This window comes from Urtica dioica, chromosome 7 (assembly GCF_054948205.1).
Source record: "Urtica dioica subsp. dioica isolate 48M chromosome 7, U.dioica_male_clone48M_v1_H2, whole genome shotgun sequence".
NCBI classification, from domain to species: Eukaryota; Viridiplantae; Streptophyta; class Magnoliopsida; order Rosales; family Urticaceae; genus Urtica; species Urtica dioica.
This window is the reverse complement of record NC_142762.1, coordinates 27,914,626-27,939,048: the sequence shown is the minus strand read 5'-3', so window position 1 is coordinate 27,939,048 and position 24,423 is coordinate 27,914,626. Positions and strand designations below refer to the sequence as shown.

General features: G+C 35.7%; 2 protein-coding genes across 5 annotated transcripts; both read right to left on the bottom strand.

Annotated features, from left to right (window-relative positions):
- Nucleotides 1-236: 236 nt before the first annotated feature.
- On the bottom strand, nucleotides 237-11,228 carry ASG2 (transducin family protein / WD-40 repeat family protein). Of its 4 annotated transcripts, none has more exons than XM_089620222.1 (20): nucleotides 11,008-11,228; nucleotides 10,270-10,338; nucleotides 9,902-9,979; nucleotides 9,658-9,792; nucleotides 9,476-9,571; nucleotides 9,267-9,395; nucleotides 8,691-8,806; nucleotides 8,483-8,600; nucleotides 8,042-8,147; nucleotides 6,425-6,558; nucleotides 6,160-6,330; nucleotides 5,950-6,060; nucleotides 5,036-5,147; nucleotides 4,078-4,430; nucleotides 3,831-3,921; nucleotides 3,383-3,478; nucleotides 3,230-3,300; nucleotides 2,979-3,106; nucleotides 1,757-1,860; nucleotides 237-615 (listed from the first exon to the last, which is right to left on the bottom strand). In XM_089620222.1, exons 1-19 carry the CDS (start codon nucleotides 11,077-11,079, stop codon nucleotides 1,779-1,781), a joined length of 2,268 nt encoding a protein of 755 aa, XP_089476348.1. In that variant the 5' UTR covers nucleotides 11,080-11,228; the 3' UTR covers nucleotides 237-615; nucleotides 1,757-1,778. The 4 variants fall into 4 exon arrangements, with proteins under 4 accessions (XP_089476348.1, XP_089476349.1, XP_089476346.1 ...); XM_089620223.1 differs by having other exon boundaries at nucleotides 237-555; XM_089620220.1 differs by having other exon boundaries at nucleotides 1,761-1,860; nucleotides 11,008-11,227.
- Nucleotides 11,229-22,803: 11,575 nt separating this feature from the next.
- On the bottom strand, nucleotides 22,804-24,414 carry LOC149390649 (uncharacterized). The gene is made up of 7 exons (XM_089621060.1): nucleotides 24,342-24,414; nucleotides 23,946-24,265; nucleotides 23,680-23,859; nucleotides 23,496-23,603; nucleotides 23,340-23,391; nucleotides 23,173-23,271; nucleotides 22,804-23,090 (listed from the first exon to the last, which is right to left on the bottom strand). Exons 1-7 carry the CDS (start codon nucleotides 24,411-24,413, stop codon nucleotides 22,971-22,973), a joined length of 951 nt encoding a protein of 316 aa, XP_089477186.1. The 5' UTR covers nucleotide 24,414; the 3' UTR covers nucleotides 22,804-22,970.
- Between the last annotated feature and the right edge of the window lie 9 nt (nucleotides 24,415-24,423).

Sequence of the window (24,423 nt, the reverse complement as noted above, 5' to 3'; positions counted from 1 at the left end):
AATATATGAACCTAAAATTTCAAACTACTAATCTAGGTTTACCTACTGATTTTACTCGTCAAAATCATTAACCTTCTTGTCTCATAATCAAACAATTCCAACTCCCTAAGCTGGCATGGTTAAGGAAGTAAAAGGGGAAAAAAAAAACAATTCATCAAATCATATATAATGAAGAAAAGGAACACAGACAATATATATATATATATATATATATATATATACATATCAATTCACCTATGCTACATCACCATTATGTACAATAAAAGGAGCAACTGCAAAAGAGAAAATGCACAACTGTAAAGGGAAAGGGAGATATATCATATATGCACTATACACTATATAAAAGGGAAAATCTTTCAGTTATAGTTCGATAGCAAGGATGTAGGCAGGCTTGCCATTATTTCAAACCATGAACAACGGAGGCGGTTCAAAGTCTTAAGCGCCGGCCACTTTTAAAGAGCCAAAACAAGTCTTCCTCGCCCATATTTGCCTTATTATCATGACACAACAACTCTAGTAATCTACTGTACTCCAAAATTCATCCATCGGCGACAACTGCAAAGAGAAATTCACTGGAATCACACACTTCTGTGGGAGTTCAGAAATCATATTTCCCTGTTAACAAAAGTACGAAATTAGATCTTTCAAGTAGGCATCAGATAGTCTCGACTGATTTTGGCAAAATCATTAGCATACTCTCAACCCAGATATGCAGGGTTTCAGACCCGTTGCAACTGCTTGTAATATCCAACGTAACAAGTACAAAAGTCAAAGTTAGTACAGAAATTTTCTTAGAAGGAACCACGATCCATGGACTTGTTAGCTTTGTTTTGTTAAACCACTAATTTCCAGAAGTTCTCATTAGTTTTGTCTATCGAACTTGAAAAATATCCAAGTGATCATTAGAAATATGATATTTAATTGGAATAACAATATTAAGTCAATTAAGTTCCACAAAAATTTCAGAAAGTAAGTAGAGAGTTTTAGGAATACTTATGAGAAAAATTAAAAGCACATACAACCACGGATTTTTAAGAGAGATCTAACAAAGGGCTTACAAGAAGATATAAAGGGGTCAGTGTAAAAAATATCCAATGGGAAAGGGCTACTCGCAAATTTTGCAAGTCATTGGCAAACTCTGGGATTCCTGCAAAAGTTATCTGCTAGTGGCAACATAACAGAGGAGGTAGGAGCTGTTGAGAGAGGGCAATTTGGTGTTTAGCCATCAATAAGAAAACAGGGTCAATCTGACATAAATTTCTTCTTGCCAAGTTTAATTTAATGACGAGGACATATTTAAAAACCCTAGCTTTTATCTGACTTCATCAGACTGCCGCTCTCTCACTCAGTTTTAGTATGTGAAAGCAAAAACCATATATGGTCCACTTTTTTAAAACTTAAAATACTTTGAACAAATAGTATTCCCCCGTAAATCTAAAGCAAGAGAAGTTGAAGGTCGTTCTTCCAGAAAGTAAGAAACCAGCTACGTCATCACATCATACCAGAAAATTTTGGTTTTCTGTAATCTAAATGGCGCTTAGTGTTAAGAGTACCCTTACCAGCACCCTATACTTTCATCATATAACATAATGCAAATCTAATGTCAAACTCGTAACAAAAATAATACATTGGTCATCCATTATGGAAGATCTACTAGTAAGGTACTCATACAACAGAGAGAACAAGCATGCATATTTTCTATTTCAAGACTAGTGCAAATAAAAACTGAAGGTGGAATAAATAAATACATGAGAACCTGCCTGTCCACAAGGAACTGATTAGCTCTGAGCACATTCAAAGGGATGCAAGTTCCCTTCATTGAACTCGTGCACGCGAAAGCGCTCCAGAATTTCAATACCACTGCACCAAATATTATTGAGAATAGTCGTTGAATCTATTTTTAACAAACATGATGAAAAGAGAACTAAAGCGCAAGCAACGGGTTGGTTGGTTGGTTGGAGGAAAATCGACGCAAGTTTCAAGTGAGTTATTTTGTAATTAATTTACACTTCCGAACTTAATAACCATGCCCTTTCTGTCCACCATTATGAAAGAACCGAATATGAACAAAACTTAGGGAAAATCACAATCCTAAATTTCATCTGAAATATTTTTCTTTACTTTTCTAAGTACAACCTCAACTTCTTTAGTCCAAAAAGTAGGGTCCAAAAAATGAAACATATGGGTACCCCCACTGATTTATAGCAGCGAAATTTTTATGTGATCTAAATTTCATTGTCTTTCATTCTGACTCAGTGAAACATTAAGGGCATAAAAATATCGCTTTGGCAATTGTCAAATGCGAGTTGGTTTGATTTGCAAGAATACATTTTAAGAAATATTTAACTACAGAAACCAGCAAATAAGACATAAGATGAGATGGAAATTGCATGGGTTAATATATATATATAAATATGGTGTTTCTGTTTTTTTTTTTTTTTTTTTTTTTTTTTGGAGAACAAACTAATGGTGGAAGTGTGGAACTTGTATAATACTTCATTATATAGGGTGAACATTTTTAATATATTTTTATGCAGCTTAATGTCAATCCTAGATGGAAGGGACAATTGTAAACTGGTGCATTGATGACACCTAAAACATTTATAACAGAATACAGCAGCAATATGACTTGCAGTTTGATACCACTTAGCTTTACCTTTCGCTCAAAACAAACTACTAATTCCTGATTCAGTTAAACCATTATTGAGAAACCACTCATTGGTTCAATCATTTACCTACAGCATGAGAAAAATAAATAAATATTGCTACGGAAAGGTCTTGCTTTTAAGAGGTTGCACATTGTTACTTTCATCCATGTCAGACTGGCCAAGCCAAATCCAGTGTTGATTTTATCATATTTAATAGATTCTCTTATGGGACTGAAATATAAAAACCCACTATTCTAATATGAAGCAAAATAAGAAACATAAAGATAATAATTAAAAAATAATAATAAAAAAAAGAGCGAACTGCCTTACAGAAAAGGTTCACGACTACGTGACAGTCTTCGTTGGTTGCCTTCAATAGAGGCTAAAACGTCATCAGTAACTGGACCGATTGACCCAGATGCTACAGTTGATGGCTCCGAAGCAATTGGAGTCCATATCTAGATTAATGCACCCCCGATCATTTAGAATGAATGTTTCTTCAGCTTGTGAAATGGGTATAAAAGGGGAAAAAGTGGGAGCGCGAGATTATTTCTTATAAAAAATAAAAAATAAAAGCTTACCTTTATTGTGTCATCAATCCCACTGGTTGCAACAGCACAATCAAAAGGGTGGCACTGAACACAGTTGACAACTGCACGGGTAAACAGATGTGTGACCTTCCATATTCTGAAAAACAAGTATGGGGAGACGAGATATTTCGATATAAAAGATACCTGATTCATCTCCGTCGAGCACTTTTATTAATCGTCCAGTTAGCTTCTCCCAGATAAACCATCTACCATCATCACTTCCGCTAGCAATATATTCACCTGTGCCGTAAGCTAGTTAGCATTTGCAATATAAAATAAGAAATTTGATATCCAGTACCACTTTCTCCCCGCTAAATCATATTTTATCAGCAAAGGAAACTTGAAACTTAAGAGAAAGGTGGATACATCTGAGTTGTCCTTTAGTGGTTCTAGACTCAGAAACATCAAGACTCAACATTTCAATGCTTAAAGATAATTATTGGTGTCATTCGTGCAAGAACGAACTTTCTTTGATCAAACAACCACTTCCGTTGTCTAGTGGTAAACTTCATGTCAAATAGTTTTGGAGTTGAACCATCCACTAGGCAAGACATGAAACTCACACAGAGAACTACCACCATAATGAAATTACCTTTTTGACCCAAAAAACTGGCCTGCTTTATGTCCGTTCCAACATTACAGTGGCCCACATATCTTTGCTTCATATCGATCGCTGCTTCAGGCTGCAATATAGATGAAAAACACAAGTCGATGGAATCAGCTCAATGAAACATTTCACATGTTTTGGCCCATCAAAAATCAGTCTCCGTCTTCTTAATCTCCAAGCCCCCTGCTGCAACATAATCTAATATAGCTTTACAAGAAAAATTAAAAGAAACCTGATATACTCGATCATTATGGGATGATGATGACGAAGGAGATCCACATGAGCCATTTGGCCCTACACTTTCTCCAGCTGAATCACTTATTCTGTGAATTCTAGGATTTGAACTTCCATGTAAAGCATTCGGTTCATCATTATGCTCATCATCACCAGACATTGATGTTTCAAAGTCTAACTCCAATTCCTCATCATAGTCTGAGTCTTCTCCGTCTGATCTTTGACCATCGTGGGAAGCGTCGCTATTGGACTCTGCAGGGAAAATTATGTCTGACAACAATACTGGTCTTCCTCCTCGAGGTTCGGATCCCGATGCTCCATCTCTCCCTTCATTCTGTTTTCTAGCTTCCCCTGGCCAATGCATTAACTTAGTTATGTTTATAAAGCTAAGATGTAAACAAGATAGGTTTGCATTTGCTAGGAATCACAGTTAAAGGGGATCATCATAGTTCATTCAGAAAAGAAGTTGACTCTGATAAAAATTATTTACCAATAAAAAATAGATAAAAAAAAAAAACTTAGAATGTATTATACACCAAAATAGCAAAGAGTCGTGTAACAAAGGATTTTTTTACATCATCAGGGGACGCCCGAACCTTAACCCTTAAAACAAACCGAACGCAAAATACATAAAAAAAAATCAATAATAAAAATTAGCACCCTAGTTCTGTTTATTTTTTATCTTAAACATCAACAAGACTATAATAAATAGAAAATGGCACAAAGTTGAGATCTGGGATACAATATACTCTTTTTTCAGATAGGGATAACAAATACTTGGTAGGTTTGATCCACATATTTCTATGAGAAAAGCAGAAATTTGCAAAATTGCCAGTTTTCAATAATACTATTAATGATTTCCCAGGGAGTTAATCAAGGATGCATAATGGATTGGCGCACAGCCGTGGTTATACATATAGTGACTTGAAGAACCGGAAGACAGTAGATCAAGATACCTGCTGCGAGCTCATTTTTTGCAGTCTCCACTCTCTCCGCTACCGCGCAATTTGAAGGAGCCAAAATCTGAGCCGCGCAGGCAAACTCCAGAGCTTCTTTACGTAAGCCCAGCTGCAAACGTAATGATTAGGGAAGAAAATTGTTATAAGAGAGCGGGAAAATAAATAATCTGTACATGATCACAATAGGCTTAACGTGTACTGCAAATACCCCCATCTTCCAAAAATTGTTTTCTATTTCCAAGGTGAAATTGTCATGATTTGGTCCATTCAAATTGATAAATAATTAAAAGTGCTGTATTCAACTTAGTTCTATAAAATTAGAAAACCGGCACGGTGCTACCAAGCGGGAAAATAATTTCCTGGTCTATTTGTCCTAATTTACAACACAACAAATAAGTCATACCACTGCCCAAATAAGCATGCATGTGTAAGATATCCTCTGGCACCTATGTGATAAGCATCAGCCAATTACGTACGGAAGAAGGCAGAAGGGGATTGGAAGAGGCAAAGATCTGAAATGGCCTTACTTGGCTAATTGGAATAGAAAGGGAAAATAAGGAAAGTTTTAGGAAGGAGGACACTTTGTGTGACTGTGCCTAGTCAGCACAGTTATTTAGAGGCAGAGAGAATAAAAGGAAAGGAGAGGGTACGTGAGTGGGTATCTTGTGATTTGTGTGATAGAGTGTAGAGAGTTAATTGGGGAGGTCATCTTGTACCTCCCGTAGCTCATCTTGCTGTAACACAATTGTACAAAAGTATCTTAATATAAAATTCTCTTTTCTCTCATTCCGGTAATCGTGTTCTTAACTGGTTGATCTGAATTATTCAAGTAATTCATATCACTATTGCTTTCTCTTGATCCATCAAATTTCTACATCAGAAGTCAGAAAGAAAAGAGGAAAAATAGTTACCTGAGATAACGCTTCAGACATGTAATATTGAGCCTTAAAGCATGAGCTCTTAATACTACGAGCCTTGCAACAATCTCTAACAGCCATATGAACATCATTTTTCCACTTGCGCTGATAAAAATTAAATATCGAAAACGAAGACATCAGTATACTCATAAAAATTAAATTAGACATGAATGTGCACATACAAGAGAAAAAAAAATCATTTACCTTAAGTAACAACGCAGCCCGTACACATAGAGACTCGTACTTCAGTGTGGGCCCAATATCGCGACCATATCCATCTAATACTTCATTGCATGCCTCAATACCATAATGATAAGTTGTCTGCCCATCTAAGCATCCTTGAGCAATTTGGATAAGCTTATTGCATTTCTCAAGCTGTAAAACATGTTGCTAGTAAGCGTGTAATGCTACATGACTGGTGCAAATAACCTGAACTGTAAGAAAATATCTGGATTGGAAAAATATGCACCTGAACAATATTTCTTCCCTTATATTGACTATTCTGCAAAACATCAGAAGCCGGTATTACTCCATTTACTGTAGGACTGAAGCTCGTTAACTTGGAAACGTCTGCAGGTGTATACCGAATAGCATTCCCACCAGCTGCAAATTACAAATGAATAACATGATTGACCGAAGCTTAAATGACAGTTCGGAAGACAATGTGGAAAATGAACTTCTGAGGTCAACAAGTTGAACTTTCAAACTAGTAACAGGAGTTAGTCACCCGTAGAAAGCATATGTAATTTTTGAAAGGACAGTTGAGTGAGTCAAACAAATAACAAAAATTGAGGTAATAAATGGAATAATTTCAGTTCAGCACACTGTTTCACTGCCAAGTTTAAACACATGCCTGATCGTTTTTACTATGTCGAGTGCTGACATTCCCAATAAAGCAGGGGAAAAAAAAAAGCAACCAAATTTTATGTTATTTCCAGTAAAATTCCAGTAAATTAAGCAAATGTTCCATTATCCCACCATATCGAGTCTTTATGGCGTGAATAACAAGTAACAAAAAGATAAATTAAACACAACCCCATTCTGTATATTCAAACTAACCTAACTCTATGATCATTCAGAATATTTCTAGTAATTTAAGCATATGCTCCATTATCCCATCATATCGAGTCCTTTTGGTATCTGTCAATAAGAACTAAGAGGCAAAAAAAAAAAAAAAAAAAAAAAAAAAAAAAAAAAAAACAGTAAACCCATTCTAGGCATTCAAATTAACCGAATTCTATGTATCATTCAGAACAGTTTGACACAATAGGCTAAATGGTTTTCCCTTGCAAATCACCATGAAATTGCTCCATTTATTAAAAAAAATTAAGAAACGATTGGGAATAAACTTGGTAGGATCCGCTAAGTACAATCAGATTAATTCAAGCAGCCAAAGGAAATCTTGGATCAAGGGAGCGAGCAGGATTGTGTATTACTTAGAGAAGAAACAAAACTTGATAGGAAAAGCTCAGGATCTTCGAGAGTCCATTGGCTCCCTGTACCTAAAAAATATGGAATTTAAACACTACTCTGATGACCCTTAACTCACATATCCTCACCCCTATAGTCCTCACTCTTCTGTTCTCTAACAAACTATGCTGACTCAGCAGTAAAGCCAAAATTGCCAATATGGCATTTCCCAAAACAGAAGATACAAAATAAAACTGATGAGGAAAAGCTAATAGAGAAAGACACCATGCCTCACGATGCAACAAAGGCACTTGGGCTTGGAAAAATCAAACTTTTACTCTTCTTGGCCTGGTCGGGCCTTCTTCTTCTTCTTCCTACGGGCATAAGTGAACCTGATAGGGGGCTATTAAAACTCTAATGTGACACTTTAGAGTTTAGTGAGTTTGTCACCGGAGCACCATTTCACGTAAAATTTCATTCTCTTGTATAGTGATAGTGTTATATACCCTTGACAGCATATAAGGTTATCCTCAGCACTTTGGCTAGCACAAGTATTCATGAAACTTAGAACTTTCTACTAAAACAGAATCATTTTCAAGTGCATAGAAGAACAATATGCAGAAAAGCCTTCTCTAACATGGATGAACTGTCGTGCAGCGAAAAAAGTTACACACACCTTGATTGACATCCATCAGATATACATGCTCTCCACCATAGCTGAGAAGAACTTCTTCACCATCCGGGCTAAATGTAGCATGAGTTAGATGCAAGCTAGAATGCCCCTGTAAAAGTAAAATAGTAATTTTTAACAAAGAAACTTCGAGCGTGACTCAAACCCCACTTCTCAATTGGGAAGTGGCGGTGGTACGCACCAAGCTATCTTCTCTTTTTATAAAAATAAAAAAATAAAAAACATATTAAAGAAAGGGAAATTCAAAAAGTTATCATCTGAGACTACTGGAAAACATCTAATATTGGCCATCAAATTGCAAGATCAATAAGAAGAAAACACTGTTCTTTGCTTCTTCCTAGTAGAAGCTTTCTTCTTTCTCTTTTTCATTAATCTATTTAGTTTCTTCTAAAAAAAAAAAACATGACCACAAGCTTCTGAACTCACACGGTCAGAGAGATGCATCGGGCAAAAAAAGTTGACACAAGCAGGAGCCGACTTCTTTCTCGGACAAGAGGACAGAGGCGGTAACATCCGTCTGTCATATAAGCGTGCAAAGACATCGCTGCATATACTCATGAAGAAAGCATAAGCTCGTTCCCATATAAGCACAATATCTAGAAACCTTGTGATACTCAAACAGGCAAGAAATTACCTCCCTCCGACTAACAGCAAATGAGGCCTAGAAGCACTGATATCACATGTTTTTAGCATAAGGGTTTGTCTGGGAGGATCAGCCAGAGAAGTCTTCGCACCACACCGCAGGTCAAGCTGCCATTTAGAACTATATGTGAAAATCAGATCTCCAAGGGTACACAGAATAAAAAGTTAAGAGATAATCAAAAGGGACGATAATTTAAGCAGAAAATGATATGTCCTCACAAATCATTTTACAGACAACCTAAAGTTTCACTTAACACCTGAAAAACACTTTTTTTTCATTTACTAGATACAATCACACACACACACACACACACACACACACACACACACACACAAAAAAGGTCGCTTGGTATAGGGTCAGATAATAAAACCTTACGAAGCCAATCAATTGAAAAAAATGACAAAATCAAACCAAACAAATACCGCGACCATTGATAAGTTTTTACCAAACACATATCATGAAACTTCGAGTAGTAAAGAAAGCACAACCAGGCTATGGTATATGTTAGACAGCTTTGTATTACATACATAAAACACATGAACAAACTCAATGAAAATATTTACTTACTAAAACATTGCGACATTCTTGGTGTGAAGATCCGGCAGGGGGACACGAGGTGCCTACTCGAAAATCATGCTGCCGCAAAGTCCCATCTTCACTTGCACTCCAAACAACATTGGGGTTTCCAACTTCAACCTGAAAACATAGAAAGTGTAAGCAAAAGCCAGAAACATGCACTCAACTGAAATTCCGTTTAAAAATACATCTTATCTTACAGCTAACTTTTTTACTCTTCTTGTGTGACAATGATACAGAGCCGATGGAGAAATGGAATTGTCACTATTCAATCGAGTTAAATTAAATAGCCGAACCTGCAAAACGTAAACATTTGCAAGCATTATGAAAAATGAAATTCAGGCAGCAACATCAACATAAATTTTCACCATCAAAATATTACTTCTGCATCTCCAGCTCCAGATACAACAAGTTCATCAGAAGTTTCGGGGACGAACTTTGTGCAAAATATGTTTGCAGAGTGCCCAGTCTCTATAGAGTTCAAAATACCTCCACTCGGGTAGCTCCATATATTAATCTGCGAAAATAGTGAAAACAGAAGCAACTGTAATTTTTGCAACAAAATAAATGGAAAATACTGCAACATTCGTAATCAGTGAATGTGTTCCGAATAATTAAGACCATACCTTAGTGTCATCTGACCCGGATATCAAACGCGAACCACTGGAATTCCAAGCAACGCTATTAACACAACCTTGGTGACCCTGAATATAGAGAAGCATCAGAAGAAAGACTAATTATGACCACAAGAAAAAGAAATGTGATAGGAAATGATAATTTATTATTTACAGGTAAACTATAAAAACCGATACCATCATCACAGATTTTTCACATGCCTTTTCATTATTATGTCCAACTCCGCAATAACAATATCATGCTGGCAATGCACACCTCATATGCCAGACATTATAATTGGATGAAGAAAATTTCTATCATACATGGAATAATTCAAGCAGAATTTTCTAAAAGGGAAAAAAAAGAAGGTATAACCGACCTCCAATGCTTTAGATTGAGAAAGCCTTCGTATTAGGGCTGAGTGAATCTGCAAACTGCGACTTATGTCCTGAAAAGACAAGGACGAGTTAAACATTTCGCTATAACATCAATGAAGTAACATGACTTAACACCATCTCAAGAGCAATTAAAACCTGAGATGGTTTTCACCCACACACACACACACACAAATGAAATAAAATAACATATAAAACAAACAAAAAAAACCATAACATCAAGTCAAATAGTAATCGAAATAACAAATCGACCGTTGTGGTCTTCGCTAACCAATTATCCAAATGTCCTCTATAATCAGATTTTGATAAGTAATGGAAACTCAACCGATCAAAGTCTTCCCTATAGCATCAGTAATAGCTGAAACTCAGCTTCTAAGATTCTGGATTTCCTATAACATCCATTTTTATTTTTGTTGTATTGTCAAGTTTCATCTCTTACATTTCGCTGACACTATAGCTATACATACATACATATATTTAGCGATTATTCCACGCTAACAATTCAGTCCTTAACGTACATAGAGAATAAACATATCGCCATTTTCCATGGTAAAGCAATTACAGAACTCGAATATCAAAATGCCTGCCAAGAAATTATGAATTGACAACATGATTTTAGCTCATTGCAAACCACCAATAGCTCGTGAATACAAAAAAAAATACTGAAACGCGATTCGGAAGCGTCAAAAACCGACGAGAAAGACGGAAAATTACAAACGTACCAGTCGGCTTTCGACATATCGACGGGTAAGCAGGTCACAGATATTGCCGTCGTGGAAACCCCAAGATGCCATTGAAAAGCAACAATCAGAAAGGTGGAAAGCCCTAACCACAATACAGTCGGCGCAATATCTTCGCCGGTTTAGTATGTTCACGAAAGCTGTTCTTGAGAGACCCTTCTACACTATTTCTATGTAAAAAAATATATAATATATATATTACAGAGCTTCAATTCAATCCCGTAATAAGGGTAAAGTGCGGTGGATTCATACGTATGGATTGCTTATCGCGTGACACGGAAGGTTATGTAATAAAAAATTAGTTATTGGGGGAAATTAATATTTTCCATTTGTTACATTTTAATATCAATTTTTCAAAAGTCACGGAAAAAATACTTAATATTAAAAAAAAATTAAAATTTTATATCATCTCCTTTCCTCTCTTTCTCCACCATGAGCATGTGTATGTATATTTATACATAATATGCACTTAAATATACAACCCGTAAATATATCAGTACAGCCTCATGTAAAAAAAAAAAAAAAAAAAACAAAAAATTCTTGGTCAAGAACACCTCCGACTGGAGAAACCTCAACTCAAGACTTTCGAGTTCAACCTCAACTCCAGACTTTCAAGTTCATACCATTGGCTCGGGTGCAACCACTTGGTCTGATTTTGGGTCGAACCGCCCGAAGCTTTAAATCGATGTTCATTTCCGTGCGACAACATTTTTTATTTTTTATTTTTATTTTGATATGGTGACACGTGTCATTTCATCCAATTTAACGGTTCGGGTATTAACGGATGAACAAATTCTTGACTTTGGTTATTTTTCCCGTAACTTTTAAAGAATGGGTACTTAAGTATTACAACCCGAAACTATTGAGTCTTTTTGCCGCCATTTTCTCTTTTAATATTTTTGTAATCTGTTTAAAAATAAAGAGTATTCAAGTTTTTCAGTATTAAAATAAACAAAAACGCATTAGAGGGGTAGAGAATTTAGACTAAAGATAGAGAATGAGCAATTTTTTTAATTTTTATAAATATTATAAAAATATGATGTTTATTTTTTAGTTGGATTAATTCTGTTTTTACCCCCTGGACTCGTACCTCGATTTCATTTTACCCCCTGGATTCGGGATTGTTGCAGAACTCATCTCAGAACTTAGACACGTGTTACAACTTGGCATTTCCGTCAGTATTTGGACGTTAAGTTTAACTTTTTGATGACGTGGCATGATTTTAAAGGGTATAATAGTATTTTTGGTTATTTTAAATACTTTTAATATTTAAATATTGTTATTAGATATATTAATTATTAAAAAAAACAAATATTTCATTTCTTATCTCTCTCTCTCTCTCTCATCTCTTCTCTGGTTTGTACATTTTTTTTTTGTTTTGGTTAAGTTATACTAATACACAAAAATAAACAGACTACGTGATATATAGAGATGGATTGGGTTTTTTTTTTCTATCTGAAAATTTGAGCTATTGATATATCAAGTTGATCTTAGTTCACTCTCTTCGCCGAGATGGAAAACGAAATAATACTGATTGCTGGCTTTATAAAAAAGAACATCAATGGATTTCTTACAGATTACATATATAGAGGATACAAATTGGGCAAAATACAACAAAAACAAACAAACGAATAAATTACTTCGCCGGAGTAAATTACTAAAAAATGGGCAGAACAAGAGCCTCTCTGCTGCGGGCTACTGAGCTGCGAGCAAGGCCAAGGCGTGACCTGAACGGAGGCCCCAGCGACCTCCGAGCACTGCCACGGAGGTGTCCGCGGGCCCGGGTTGCCTCTGAGGTTGACGTTCTGAAGGCAAATCCCGGTAAAAGGCGAGCCTTTCACTCCCTGGACCAACCCGGCCTGGATAACTTGGACGCCCCAGACGTCCCAAAACGAGACGCCCCTCACGACGGGCAAGGCGTTGGGGTCGAACCCCTCATCGGGGTGGTCCCCGACGTTCCCCGAGATCTTGATCCCTTTCCGGGCCTTCTCCTAAATCCATTTTCAATTTTTTCTCCATTCCAGAGTCAAATCATATTAAAAACCCAATTTTTGAGCTTGGTTTGAAAAAAAAAACCCACGGCGAAGCTCTGGTGCGGCGGTGGCTGATCTTCCTGGGAGAGGAACGTTCTGCGGGGAAATCTAATGGCGGCGAGGCAGAGGATTAGGGATCGAGGGAAGGAGCCGCTTCTTCTTCTTTTTATTTTCTTGTGTCAGGTAAGATTGAATAAGAAGAAGGAGAGAGAGAGAGAGAGAGAGAGAGAGAGAGAGAGAGAGAGAGAGAGAGAGAGAGAGAGAGAGAGAGAGAGAGAGAGAGAGATAAGAAATGAAATATTTGTTTTTTTAATAATTAATATATCTAATAACAATATTTAAATATTAAAAGTATTTAAAATAACCAAAAATACTATTATACCCTTTAAAATCATGCCACGTCATCAAAAAGTTAAACTTAACGTCCAAATACTGACGGAAGTGCCAAGTTGTAACATGTGTCTAAGTTCTGAGATGAGTTCTGCAACAATCCCGAGTCCAGGGGGTAAAATGAAATCGAGGTACGAGTCCAGGGGGTAAAAACGGAATTAATTCTTTTTAGTTTTACTTATTTAGATGGCTTATATGTGTCTTTCCATCCATTTTAACGTACAGGCAGTAATGGTAGAAAGATATTGAAACTTTTACAGAATGAGTATTAAACTATTACAAAAAAAAATATTGAGTATTTTTACCGCCAATAACTGTAAAAAATAATATAAAATCTTGTAATAAGTATACGATCATCTATATCTCTCTTAGTGATCTTTTGGCGGCCTAAATGATGATTGTATTTTTAAATTTTGTTAGGGATCTATCTCATTGACTGGGTGAAATTGAGATACCGCGTTTACCGGTCGATTCCCGTGCGGGATCTCGAGAACCACGGGTATCGATTAATCTTGAGAACTGAAAGTGAAAATTATATTTCCAATGTAGTTTTTGGTCTTGAACTGAAGGTAGGGATCGAAATTCCAGCTTGTTGGAAATGGAAGCTTCTTTTCGGTGATTTTTGGCACTATTCATGAAATTAAAAAAAAAATTAAACCTAGAATATTTCTTTTTATCCAAAAAAATACAAATAAAAACTTGAATGAATAGTACGAGAAGGTACGAAAATTCTAATTTCGTTAATAAAACCATCGGAACTGAATTTCCAATTCCTTGAATCACTGCCGGCCCTGGGCTAAGGCGGGCTAGGCCTAGGCTTAGGGCCCCCTATGTGGATGGGCTCCAAAAAATTTATATTTTTTTATCTATTTAGTATTATATGACCCAAAATATTGAATGCCTAGAAAGTTAGTGAATTTGGGCCAGCCCTGCCTTGAATAGTGCCAAAAGGAAAATAATTATGGGTTTCTTCCGTTCTGTTTTCTAGGCTTATTACCGACAAGAGAACACCAAAAACTCCAAAAGTCATGAGAACGCACAAGACCACGAAGTTTTGAGAAAATCGTCGATTCTCAATCAGTTTGGGTTGCAGTTCCCGCAAAACAAAGTCCATTGGTCAAACCTTTTTAATTTCAAATTTAAAACACAAGGTCGTGAGCCAAAGTTTGTAATTTTAAACTTAAACTGCATCGGCCCATTGATATCAGGTCCAGACAACATGTGTAATGAAAACAGTATGATATACATAACGTACTCAAAATATTACATTACATAACAAAATAATAGCATGATATATGACGTGCTCAAAATATTATATTACATAACATAAAAAAAAAAAAAAAATAGTTTTAGTTAAGATTACATCAATAACATATCCCTATATTTAATCCCAAAAATGAAACTAACTTTAGGTACAATATTGTAGACCGAAAAAATTTGTGGCACGCATTCAAGTGTTATTATAGGGCAAAGGTTTTTAAACTAATCTTGATTTCCCATTTATATGAAATATATGTGTAGTAATGAAGCATTCTATTCAATTATATAGTGAATAAATTTTATAAAGTTGGTACAAGTAAATCTTGTGGGACTTTTTTATAAGACCGTTACGAAAATAGTTAATTTAAACGTTTGATATTGCTAAATAGACAACGTTAGGTAAATTTTAGGTAAATAACTATTTTCATGTATTTACAGACGTAAATCTTAGATAAATAGCACCTCCATATATTAGGTCATGTCATTATTTACGGTTATTTATCTAAGATTTACCAAACGTTGGCTATTTAGCAATGTCAAACGTTTAATTTGGCTATTTTCCTAATTTTTTTGTTTTTTTATATTATATTTGGTTGCAATTAGTGAGTGACAATTTTACTGGTTATCTGCTACCTGCCCATTATACAGATTAAACAGACCGGGGAATATCCACTCTTATTGGGTGAACGGCTTTATCCCATTAAGATTTTAACGGCTTCGGATCTCGTACCCGTCTACTGGTCCATTTACTCTAATAAGTGTTTTTTGTTAGGAATCGATATGGGTCCATTAGGTTGTTTCAAACATGAGATACCACTTGACTAGCATTTTAATGTTGATAGCATTGTTTTATTATTTTTTATAATTAAAAAAAGCATAAACTTTGAATTTAAATTTTTTTTTTTTTTTTGGTATTATGAGTTTGATATTTGTTTTAAGTTTTGGATTGTATAAATATTATTAGTTGCTAATAATTTCCATAATCTCTTGCTTCATCGTGGCAATCGGGGTATATCTATGTGTCATGTACAAAGTAAAGCTCCATGTATACATTAAAAAAAATTAGTGTTTTGTGTACTGTGCAAGAGTAGTATCTTAGTATTATAAGAGTAGTATTCTATATATTATTTTTTGTATTTTATAATAATGGACTTATGTGTCTTGTCATGATAAATTACTGATTATTTTGTTTAGGGTGTACCAAAAAAAAAAAAAAATTTGGCATTTGATTATGTGTTTTTTATGTTAATTTTTTATTATTATTTAAACGAATCACGGGTCTATCCGACCCGATACCCAAAAATTTAAACGAGTAACGTATCCGATACTTTTCTACTCATTTATCCGGCGGGTGTACCTGATCCCCAGCCCGCTTCAAAAATCAGGTTAAACAAGTTCAGAAAACGGCTCCATTTTTAAATCGGGTCCAGATAATAAAAAAAAGGGTTATTAAGTTATATAGCCACATGGTTATAGTGAATTGAGATATAGCCAACCTTTCGTTAATTTCTTGTAAATAGCCAAGTTAACTTATTAACAGATTAATAAAATACTTATTTAATCCAGCCAAACATGTAAAAAAAGGTAGTTAATAGGCTGTCACGTATGCAAGTTGGCTATTTACAAAGTATTTACCAAATGTTGGCTAATTTACAATTCCTATAGTTTAGGTGGCTTACGTAGCCAATTTTTTGAAAAAAAAAAAGTGGACCCGACCGGACCCGCAACCGTTGTCATTCCTTGTTGCAACTCATGGCACAATCGTATTTTACCTTTTAGAAAAACATATGTGTGTGTATATATATGGGCCAAAGGTTGTATGAATGTATACTGATTTCATTTTTTATGTATATTTATATAATTATTTTTCATTGAAAATTTCTCGGCAAACTCGGTATTTTACAGTTAACACATGTGATAAAGATTTACCCATCGGTACGGATTATCATTTTTCTCCCATAATACTGGTTACCCCAATCTCGACACTGTAGCGATAAGCAGTAACTCAATCCTAGGGTGAAATAATGATTCATTTCAAGACTTCACGATATCTTGCTTAGAAGGCAATAACATTAAAAAAAAAATTATGAAAAATTTCACATTGTAGACCTAACAAAATATCAAGACTGAACTTGTAATTTGGAAAATATCTAAAATTAGACTTTTGTCACATTTCTGGACAAAATTGCCGCTGAGAGTATATAAACCATGTTTGTCATTGAAAACCATCGCAAATCATAGAAAACCATGTTTTTTAGGCAATCAGGGGGAGATGTAGTCTTTTATGTCATTTATTTTGACTGAGACTTTATCTGACTGAGAACTGCTCTGGAAGTGTTTGCCTAAAAAATAGCCAAATGGGGAGTTTGTTGTTACGTTATGTGTTGGGTTATTTTTTACTGCAAGTTGTAAAGGAAATATGTCGAACAACATGCTTCAGGATTTGTAGAGACATTTTTCTCTTTGTGCGCAGACTGTAATTCTGGCAAGTTTCCTATTTTGCCAGATCTTATTGCTGAAGATTTTTCTTGATGATCTTCACGCGTTTATGGGTAAGGAATCCCTAGATTGACTTTCAGACTTGTATGACTGCTATAAAAGCCGAGTGCTACCACCTTAGCAGTTCTTGACGCTTTATCAAAATACTTAGGGTTCCTAGACGTGCACAATTGACGAACTGGGAGATTATTTGTTTTGTTACGAGAGGTGTAATTCTACAAACTCTATTCCAAAAGTCTGAGTGTTTGTGAAATTGGGTTTTGTGATTGCGTGATTGAAGTCTCCGCGTGCGTTTGACATTGTAGCTGACCAAGTATCGGAGCGTGCTTGAAGAGTGGAATTGAGAGGGGTCTCAAATTCAGATGGAGTACCTGTTTTGGTAATCTCTTGTAGTAATAGTTTCTATGGCATTGATATTTGTGTTGTTCATATAAGTCCTTGTTTGTACTATTGACTACTTGATAGTGAAATCCTTTCCACTTATTGTGAGCCCCCAGACGTAGGTGATGTTGCACCGAACTAGGTAACCATATCCCGTGTCTTTACTTTCACGCACTATTTGTTCATTATCCATTATCTGTGTTAAAGCAAGTTGTCGGACATATTGCTGCTACATTATGTGCGACATCTTGCCTTTCACTCTAAACAGAATTTTAATTGGTATCAGAGTGGGCACCCTGATCTTAGGGTGGTTTCCTGTCTAATCTGTTCTGTTTTGTAATGGATAGTCCTAGGGAAGGAGGATCGGTTAATCGTCCCCCAGTTCTAGATGGAACGAATCATGGCTATTGGAAGGCTCGCATGGGTGCCTTCATGAAATCTCTTGACAGTAAGACATGGGAGGTTGTTATTCACGGTTGGGCTGCCCATGTCACTGTTGATGATAAAGGGATAGACACCGGTCTCAAACTTGAGAAGGGCTGGAGTCTTGCAAAGGATGAAGCAGCCTTGGGTAAGTCTCGTGCTCTTATTGCTATTTTTAATATGGTTGATGTTAGGAATATTGCTCACTAGAAGATAATGATTACTAAATAAGATGAGGTCTGATATAATTCAGAATCAATAACAACAATCATCCGTAGTCTCCGTATCAAACTGAGTCGCATGTTGGGCTTCCGAGTTGGGGCGGTGAACTAAAACAAGGTCGATGACTGATATGCGCCTGAAAAGCCTTATCTAAAGTCATATATGTAGAACATGAGTGAAGGTTGATCACCCAGTGGGAGTATTCTACACTTTTGGTAAGTGTACGACCCAGACATACTTTGGTTTGGATAGATGTGTCGTTTAAGGACCGTTACGACGCACAAGCCGAGGTCATATATGATGGTCACAATGACGCTTGATCTAAATCCTGAAGTATTCATGGACTTCTAGATCATGTTACCGGGTTTTTTGATTCACCACGTTAAAGGCTAACGAAACGCTGACTAAATATGTATTTTGGGAAGTCGGGACATGATCATAGAAAAAAGTGATTTACAGATACGAAATCCAGCCTTCCTGAAATAAGGTAAATGTTCTCTCACCTAAGGGTTGATTCCAGAACCGATAGATTGCTAGCACTTCTGAAGTTGGCTTACATTCGAAAGAATCTTTCGCTAGGGAAGCAACTGTGCTTAGGGTATATATGTAACGAGAAATGTATAACAGAACAAATTGACCTATCTCGATACGGGTTAAACCTGGAGGATCATGATCACGTACTGACTAAATCAGTGGACACTCGTCATGATGAGTAAATATAATTCTAGTATTATGGGAGAGTTCAGTCTTGGCTTACACAGTGGAGTACTGACCAAGATTAGACAAAACGATACGTACAAGAGAAAGGACTGTTTCGTCTTTTGATCGAGTTTGTTAAGCTTCAAATACTAGGTCGATAGTCCCCGATTCGGCTTCGATAAAGGCGGTACGAACGTTCATATAATAATGGTTTCATTGCTATAGTCTCACTTGTTGTTATTGTGATTGACAACATTAATTCTGAAAAACGGGTATTTGAGGAATTAAATAACAATTTACAGTAGAATTGTTTATCTACTGTTGGATCAAGTAAATAATCAATCAATAAGTTATTTATTTATTGTTGGATCAAGTAAATAAATTATTTTAGATTTTTGGCACGGGCCTTGTGCTGAAGAAAAAATTTGTCACCTCCCTACCAGGAGGTGGGCGATTTTTTTATACTGGTTTTATACCAGTTTATTCTCTTTATTCATTCCTAAAATAAAGGAGAGAAAATATAGGAAATTAGTAATTGTCCTATATTCTCTCCTTATATTTAGGAGAATATTTAGGAGAAATATTTTCATATATTCTCTCAACAAATAAAATATTTTATATTATCATATAAAATAAAATCCTAGATACTGATGTGATGGATGAGAGAAAAAGTAGGATTCATGAGATGAGATCCAAGGGCTGAGATTAAATCCACTAGTGTGAACACAATAAAAGGAAATAATATATTCTAGAATATCTCATTTTAACTGCTATAAATAGGTGGTTCATGAGAAGGAAAAATAATCAGTTTTTTTAACCTAAACATTATTAAAACGTTCGGCCTCCTCTCTTTGGTTTGGCCGAGACTTTGCTCTTTCCTCTTCCCCTCGGATTTGCTTCAATTCCATTATTAGAAATAAGATAGAAAGATCTGAAACACCTCGTTTGAAATCTAAGTGAGATCAAGAATCGTTGCCCACTCATTAGTCTTATCTTCCTCGAAGATTACGTTTCGGAAGACTATGGTATCATCAACACGACGAGAAGGAATCCGAGAGTTTCAGAGTCATCCCAAAGGTCTGATCGTGAGGAGTCTTTTATAGACTGAAGACGGATTGTGAAAGCTTGAAGGTTAGGTTCGTGAGCCCAAATTTGTAAGTCTTCTGAACTTGTCATTAAATTTATCGGTTGCTTGACATATTGCATTTTCTCTCATTTGATAATGTCAGTCTAGATTTTGTTTAATTAATAATCATGTTTTAATTAGCTTAAGATAGCGTAATTGATTTTTTCCTCATTTAAATGATTGTTTGAGGTGCAATAATCACCAGCAGTTTATAAGAATGTTTTCATGCTCATAAATACATGTACAAGTGCAAAAGAAGCATGTGAAATCCTTACTATTGCATATGAAGGGACAACCAAAGTGCGCGAGCAAAAGCTTCAATATATCACTACAAAATTTGAAGCCTTTACCATGTTTGAGGATAAGTTTGTAGCTGAGTTCAACGTGCGTATTCGAGATCTTGCTAATGAATCTCATTCCCTTGGGAAACCAATGACTGATGAGGAACTCGTCAGAAAAACGCTGAAGGCTCTAAGTCCCAGATTCAAAATGAAGATCACAGCCATTGAGGAAGTTCATGACTTGAAGACATTAAAATTTGATGAGCTCATGGGATCCCTTATGACATTCGAGATGTCCCTTCCTAAGCTAGAGAAGAGGAATAAAGGAATGGATCTCAAGAGCTCAATCCTGGATCAGAAAGAGCAGTATACTCTGACTCAGATAATGAGATTGATGACACTATTGCTATGCTTGCCAAGAATTATAGCAGGGTGATGAAGAGGTTCAACCAGATGACCGGGAAGAATGTCTCTCAAGATGTCAAGGATAACTTTCAACAAAAATTTCAAAAGAATGGAAATTTTCACAAGAATGGTAAAGGTGGAGATCGTAACTACAACACCACTGGCAAAGGGAAAGGAATTCGATGTCATGAATGTGAAGGGTATGGACATATTCAGAAGGAATGTCCAAATTTCTTGAAGAAGCAAAAGAGAGGGAACAATGTCACTATTTCCAATGATGAAGTAGATGAGAGTGACTCTGACCATATAAGCAATTTTGTTGCCTTTACTGCCACTATTCCTAATCAAATTGCTTATAATCATACTGATACTGCTAGTTCCTCAAAGATTAATATTGTTTCTTTTGATGAGGATGACCTATCTAATGTTACTCTTAATGATGCTTATAGTGTATTGCATATTAAGTGGGTTGAAGAATCTCAGGTTCTGGATAAGTATAATGATCTAATTTTTGCTCTAACTGGGGACAAAGCGAGGCTCCTGGAAATCATTGTTGATTTAAAGCGCAAAGTGAGCTATCTAAATGGAGAACTTGATCAGATGACCAAATTTGTCAAAATGCTAAACTCAAACACAGACAGCCTTGCAAAATTCTTACTACTTTAAAGCCTGCTAAGAATATGAAAGGCCTTGGGTATACTCATGTGGATCTACTTCTCAGACCACTTTCATTCCTTAGAAGTCAGCTCCCCAGATGCCTCATAATATGTCTCAGACATCTGTCTCTGACAAGTATCAGAATCAGCTACAGCGACAGCATAATAGACCAACAAGGTCTCTTGTCAATAGACCTCGTTGGATTTGTCATTATTGCATTCATCGTGGTCACATCCACCCTTTTTGTTATCATTTATATGGGAGGAATCTTCATCATCATTAATCTTCACATAGGCAACCTCGACCCAACCTACCACCACAATAGGTGTGGAAAGCAAAGACAACTTCTCACTGTGCCAACATTGCTTATATCTCACTTCGTGCCTCTATCGGAGATGACTGGTATTTTGATAGTGGGTGTTCTCGACACATGACAGGAGTTAAAGCCATGTCACTTTTGGTGATGGAGTCAAGGCCAAGATTATTGGTAAATATTAGTTTAACTATCTTGGATTATCTTGTTTAACAGAAGCTTTGTTGGTCAAAGATCTTACTGCAAATCTCATAAGTATTAGTCAACTTTGTGATTTGAACTGTCTGTTAACTTTACTAGTGATGAGTGTGTTGTGACTAACAACAAACCGGATGAGCTGATGAAAGGAATCGGATCTCAAGACAACTACTGCATGTGGTCTCCAAGCAAAGAATCACTTGTCACAACGTGTCTCATCTCACAAGTTGATGAAGCTAAGCCATGGCACCAAAAACTTGTTCATCTAAACCTTAGAAGCATGAACAAGATTGTTTCTAAAAAGGCCATTGTTAGACTCCCTTACATTAAGATTGTTGAAGGAAAACTATGTGGTGATTATCAGATAGGAAAACTGGTCAAGAAGTCTCACAAGATGATGCAACATCTTACCACCTCACATGTTCTGGAGCTCCTACACATGGACTTGATGGGTCATATGCAGATTGAAAGTCTCGGTGGATAGAGATATGTGTTTTCTGTATCGATGCACTACTACAAAAACATTGATTAACAGCGTTTTTTAAACGCTGTGAAATATGATTGAAGGCGTTTTTTGCACGCTGTTGTATCGCATGATGTTAAAAGTATTCCACGGCGCCTAAAATAAACGCTGTCTAAAGTGGTGCCACGTAGGAGCCACGTAAGAATTTGGGCGAAAAAGTTTTCACGGCGTTTGTATATAAGCGCTGTCTAAAGTTTTTCACAGCGTTTGTATATAAGCGCTGTCTATTCTTTTCCAACGTGGCATCCACGTGTCTTTATGGCAGGTAAGAAGTTTTTACAGCGCTTATATACAAACGCTGTCTATTCTTTTCGAATTTTTTTTTTAAATACATAAAAATTTGAATATTACAAAAAATTCATGCACACAATTTCAATATATATTCCAAAATCCGAACCTAAACATACCAATACGAATTTTTAATAATCCATTCAATAATTTCAAAATCAAATTCTATTATTCGTACTTTGTACCGTATATTTAAACCGAAACATATCAAACCATGTAAACGAATGTTCATGCACCGAAAACACACTCACTTTACATTCACATTTGACGATTTGACTTCCGTGTCCATAAAGTTTAACACCATTTTGTACCATTCTTCTCGATACGCATCTATTGCCTCATCCGTATAACTCTTCAACTTTTCAAACTAATAATATATAAAAACGAGTTGTTTGTGAGTGAAACAATATATATACGTATTGAATATGTGTATTTAAATGTGTACATACCTCTTGCAAACATTTATGAAAATCTCGAGTTTCAACAATGTTTTTCATCATCATTGAAACAAAATAGCCACATTCAATTGTCGAAGGTTGTTTCGGTACCTGTAAAAAATATGTTAGATTGAAATATATAATAATGGATATACTAGTTTAATTGTGCATATATATACCTTTGGAATTTTCCATGAAAACTTCTTGTTACCGACAAAGCTATCGAATGCTCTACACATGTATATAAAAGTTATAACAAAATAATCATAACTATTAATTTTAAATATATATATATATATATATATATATATATATTTATGTTTTAATATACTCACAAGTCCACTATCGAATTCAAATGAGGCGGAACTCTTTTAGAATTCATGGGATCAAGAAAGTATGCCGTGCGCTTGCTAACATCCACCACCAGAAGAACCCAATGAAAACTATAAAAAAAATAATGTAAGTTAACATAAATTTAACCCGGTTAAATAAAAAGATATTTCTAGTGTAATTACTTACTCGTAATTATAAGGCGTGAGTAACAATTGACCAGGGAACAACTCTTTCATTCCCTTAAAAAGGTGTTCTGATCGCCCTATAGGCTCGTCTAATTGAGTTACAGACGGAGAAACGTCAATGGGATTGCTAAAGGCGAATTTTCGCAATTCTCCGCCAACCCGCATATGGTAACGTAAGTGTCTACAAAAGGAAAAGAAAAACACAGAAGCTATAATAAAATCAATGTTATTATACTTAAAAAAGTTTTAAAGTTAGTATAAGAATACCGTATATGAACTAGAATACAGTTTACTCCGATCTCCTTCATGTACATGAATTGCTCGACATCTTCCTTCATCAACTTTAATGTGACTTCGCCGTTGAACACACACTCGGGAAACTTATAATCGATCACAATATCATCATTTATTATTGAAATTCGATCTACCAATGTCGGTAATAATGATTCTTGATCGTGGAATGCTTGAGGAGGAGTTGCTTGACTTGAACCTTTTTTATGCACGCGATGAGTTGTAGATTTAGATTTTTTGTTTTTTAGCGATTTGGCAACCTTTTTACTCTTCTTTTGTGGTGGCTGTAACTCCTCCTGTGAATAGTAATTAAGATTATTAAAATACAAATCAACTAATAGTAAAATACATTTTAAAAAAAAAATTACTTACATCATCTTCGTAGATGACTAGAGATTTTGGCCATGCAACCATCGACTTAGCAGCGTGAGTGACTAAATACATTTCATCATTG